Here is a 4,895-nt window from a genome sequence, read left to right on the forward strand (position 1 = left end):
CACAGCCATCGCACTATATGCGGATCTCTCCAAGGTGACCATGGACAACCGTAGGCAACTAGCCACAATTACTAAAGCCCTCCAGAATCATCGCATACCATATAAATGGGGATTTCCCACCAAACTGCTGATCACGTTCCAAAGCAAAACACATGTAGTGCGCACACTTCAAGCAGGCCTCCACTTACTGAGGCTATGGCGCATTATCCCGGAGGATAGCCCAAAACCACCTCCGTCTCCTCCTTCTCAAATGGAAGCCGAGTGGTCCCTTCAAGATGCCTGATGCCTTTGGTGGTGCATGAAGTCTCATATGCCACCCAGCCGGGTGACGGCGGTTAATTGTCTCTTTGAAGCCTATCCTTCCATCCACTGGCTCCACGTTTCTGGAAGCCACTGGAGGAAATCCCCCCTCTGTTTAGATAGATCCAGCAGTATTTCTGCACATTGAACCCGTATTGTTCACGGGCTCTTTCTTTTTACTACCCTTCTCACCCCACACCAGCCTTCACTACGCCTTCTGGACCTGCTCCAACGATCCACTGCTGATAGAAGAGTGGTGCGTGGTAACACATATGCACAGCTGATATTACCCCTGACAGCTCAGCCAGATCCAGTGGAGATTCAGAGAGCACAAGAAGCACGCAGAAGAGCACTGGCAAAGAAACGTGCCAAAGATCTGTTGAGGCCCAGGACCCCGGAGCCAGTGGAAGGCAGGAAGAACATTGAGGTGCAGACAGAGCTTTACCTGGAAGAGCTAAGTGACCATGTCGAAGAGAAAGATATGGAATGCCAGACAGATGCCTTTTTGGACAGACCACCTACACCTCTGTTTATTCCAGCAAAGACAGGAGTTGATGTTTCCACTCAGATTTTGGAAGGAGAACTTTTTGACTTTGATCTGGAGGTTAAACCGCTGCTGGAGGTGCTGATTGGCAAAACAGTTGAGCAGGCTTTACTTGAGGTAATGGAAGAAGAAGAACTTGCCAGCTTAAGAGCACAACAGCGTGCCTTTGAGGAGCTGCGCAATGCTGAACTTGCCGAGGCACAACGTCTTGAGGAACAGGAGAGAAGACACAGAGAAGAAAAGGAACGACGCAAACAGCAACAAAGAGAAAAGCTTTTGAAAGAAAAGGAGACGGCAGAGAAGGTGGCAGCAAGAGCTTTTGCACAGCAGTACCTGGCTGACCTTATTCCATCGGTGTTCAGCAGCCTAAGGGACAATGGATATTTCTATGACCCAGTGGAAAGAGATGTAGAGACCGTATTCATACCATGGGTTATGGATGAAGTAGAGAAAACACTAAAGAAGAATGAACTGGGAAGAGCTATTCTGGACATGTTAATAAGAGACGTCCTAGGAAAGAGAAATGATGATTTCAAAAGATTGGAAAACCCGCATAAGAGAAGGTAAAAGAGAGCATAAGAGAAGGAGCAACAGTTGACATCACAATTATATTCCATCAACAAACAGCAAATATAAAACTGAACAAGTGTTTGGGAAGAATTAATGTCCACTTCGGCAATGAAAATTCAGTGGAAATAACTTTTTATTTAACTGTGACTATATTATTGACTTGTACTTGTTTGCCTAATGTATTTAATATTCTTGAAATATATGGTACCAATTGATAGGTTCATTTGGGTCTGAAATTGCAAAAAAAAAAAAAAATCGCGGATCGCCGCCATTACTAATAAAAAAAATTTAATAATAAAAATGCCATAAAACTATCTCCTATTTTGTATACATTATAACTTTTGTGCAAACCAAACATTTTTTTGTTTATAACGCAAAAAATAAAAACCGCAGAGGTGATCAAATACCACCAAAAGAAAGCTATATTTGTTGAAAAAAAGGACGTCAATTTTGTTTGGGTGCAACGCCGGATGACCGCACAATTGTCAGTTAAAGCTACGCAGTGCCGAATCGCAAGAAGTGCTTTGGTCAGGAAGGGGGTAAATCCTTCCGGGCTGAAGTGGTTAAATAATTTTGCTTCTTTCTCACTCCGTAGCTAGGAGATGCTCCGTAGGCCTTTCTCACCCTCTTTTCAGTGTTTCTTTAGTTGCTGTTTTAAGTACATGTAATTGCTAGAGCTAGACATAATATGATGTGTTTTTTTTTTACATATCTGGTGTTCATTTGTAAATATCTTGACAAGTTTTCGATTAAAACTTTCTACGATCTGCAAGATATCAGTTAGATTGAGTCACTGTCTGCCAGCACTGCTGAGATTGTAGGTTATAGCTGTCTCACCACAACTTGTATAAGTAATAGAGATCACACTTGCAATGCTGAGATTGGCAAAGCAGAACAGCAAGGCACTTCCCTCCTCCTCCTCCTCCCTTCTTCCTCCCCCTTCTCTAAGCTAGCTAACAGACTGGCTGAATAATGCACTGTCCATTGTTAACAGCTTCCTGTGAGGACTGAAAGTTCATGGCAGCAGCAATAAAGGAGCAGGAGCCAACAGCATTGAAAGCTGTAAACTGCAAGTGCTGGGGTAAGAATTTTACCAAATAGTTTACAGGGGAATTTTTATTTTATTGTGCTCAATGTGCTAAGCCAAAAAAACACAGAAGGTTCAATGCTACTTTAATCATTTAGTATAAGGTGTTAAGGTAGTGTTAGGGTTAGAAGGCATCACTATTACATAGCAAAGCTTGTAACTGTGATAAGGTACAAAGTGAAAGGATGCCAGCACTTAAAAGTTTTAGTGTTCTGTCATCCACTTAATTGCTTTTAAGTTAATTAAAGTGATTGTAAAGGTTCATTTTTTTAACTAAAATAATAAACATGTCATACTTACCTGCTATGTGCAAGATCCTCCTCTTCACAGGTCCCCCCATCAGGGCTCCTGGCACATCCCTGTCCCACCGAATGCCCCCATAGAAAGCCGCTTTCTTTGGAGTCACTCATGTTGGCTACTTCTCGAACTGTCCTGTCTGTGTCTACTGACACAGACAGTGGGGCTCAACCCCACCCCTGCTTCTTTGTCATAGGTTAAAAAGGATGTAACCTGGGTTTAGAGGAGCAAGAGTTATCAAAGGGGCTCCATATAGAAACACTCTGGGGCATGAATACGAAAATGTATTAGTACAAAAATATCAACAATCGCCAAAAGAACACATAAATCATAAAGCTTCACCATACCATTAATAAAACATTCATGCCGCAGAGTGTTTCTATATGAAGCCCCCTTGATAACTTTTGCTCTGGTTTCATCCTTTTGTATTTACAGTAGCTTTGGCTCCAGGAACCCCACCCAGTAATTGGTTAAGTTGGCGGTATACTCTTTATATATTTTTCAGTGATGCTCCATCCCCTACTTTTTACATTTTGACTGTTTTTTGGATCCCCTTTGGAACCCCTGTAGGGGAACCACTGAATTAACCACTTGAACAAATACCACTGTAGTTGTGATATCTATTCAGAAGCTTCCCTGATTACCACTAGTGCTTATTTCATACTGCCAGCAGTTGAACTCTTTCCCAATGGCTTTTGGTATTGGGGAGGAAATAGAGGTGGAAATTAGGTCTGTTTTCTATCAAGAATCCCGTGAGTCCCCACCTACTAACAACGATCAAATTAAAACGATTAAAATTTAAACAACACAAAAAAATTACTGTAAGGTTCAAATGGCATGTTTCATCCCTTGAATCGTATGTAAGTAATAGGGTGATACCGCATGGTCTTAGAGAATGTGTTATTCCAGCACAATACCTCCATACTGAGCAATTTCTACACAAGTAGAAAGAACTATGTATTGATCATGGCCTAGGGGTAATGAGACTGATTATTGAGGAGAAAAGACAACTGGCTGAACTTAAAGTTCAGATTAAGGAGAGCACCACGCTTCTCAAGCTCCATAAAGAAAAACCTGAGTTTACTAAATATAATGAACTCCTGAAGAAGGAGATCGATAACGTTCAGAGAAATCTCTGACTGACCAAACAGTCCAAGTTCCAATGAGACTTGGACGATTGGGCACGCGGCAAGAGCTTTGATCTAACTACTAATCAAGGACACAGTGGCTTGAGAATATGTCGGTTTCGATTACATTCATCGAATAGGGGTGGTCTTCACTCATCAGAGAGTTTTAGGACGAACCTTGATCGGTCAGTTTTTTAGAGGAAGAGATTCCTCTTATACATGAGGGGAACCCTATAGGAGGAATGCTAAAGCCAACCCAAACGGGCAGGGGAATAAACAAAGGAAACTGAAAAGGCAAAGGAGGAGGCTAAACTGATATAAGAGAACTGAACAAAACGATCACCAGGAGTCAAAAACGCCAGTGATTGCCCTAGGGGCTGAGATGGGACTTCGGGATGATGATGCTAGCAACATGGACATCATTAATCTTTCGGAGTTCGATCCCCAGGATAGACATGTGCGATTACTCTGCCGTCGCCTCTCCTTTTCACCAATTAGCCGAATTAATCAATTTGAGGTCTTTAAGGACATCACTCTATTTCTTAGAAAGGTGTATCTTAGACTCATTCATTCAGACACTCATGGACCCCTAGAGGGAACAGGATTCCCGGAGGATGCTGGGAAAGACAAGCAATGGAAGATTTGATCTCCTTACTAGAGGACAATCCTAGTGATGAGGAGACTGAGAGCTCCACAGAGGATCCATGGAGGAGACAGGCTAACCTCACTATTTGATCTGTTAGAATGCCACAATTTAGAAACAATCGATGGTTGGGGGTATTTTCCGATTTGGTCCATGAGGAACTCAGTAAAATCAGATGGGATGGAATGTCCAACGACAATCTCTCCCCCGATGAAAGGACAGCTCTGAGGGAACTTAGTGAAGTCCCAAATTTAATCATAAAACCTAGTGATAAAGGAGGGAATGTGGTCCTCCTATCTGAAAAGAGTTAGGAGCAAGAGATCCTGA

The 4,895-nt window shown here is 42.4% G+C and overlaps 1 protein-coding gene across 1 annotated transcript; it reads left to right on the top strand.

Moving 5' to 3' along the window:
* Positions 1-298: 298 nt before the first annotated feature.
* On the top strand, positions 299-1,645 carry LOC141127591 (radial spoke head protein 3 homolog). The gene is made up of 2 exons (XM_073614201.1): positions 299-325; positions 503-1,645. The coding sequence occupies exons 1-2, from the start codon at positions 299-301 to the stop codon at positions 1,409-1,411; spliced, it is 936 nt and encodes a 311-aa protein (XP_073470302.1). The 3' UTR covers positions 1,412-1,645.
* Positions 1,646-4,895: the final 3,250 nt, after the last annotated feature.

The sequence above is a fragment of the Aquarana catesbeiana genome, linkage group LG01, assembly GCF_042186555.1.
Source record: "Aquarana catesbeiana isolate 2022-GZ linkage group LG01, ASM4218655v1, whole genome shotgun sequence".
Taxonomy (NCBI): Eukaryota; Metazoa; Chordata; class Amphibia; order Anura; family Ranidae; genus Aquarana; species Aquarana catesbeiana.

Excerpts from the sequence above, each read along its gene's own strand:
- LOC141127591 (XM_073614201.1), top strand. The coding sequence starts at position 299 with ATGAAGTCTCATATGCCACCCAGCCGG. Across the intron at positions 326-502 it reads CTCATATGCCACCCAGCCGG|CCTTCACTACGCCTTCTGGA; the intron begins GTGACGGCGGTT and ends ACCCCACACCAG.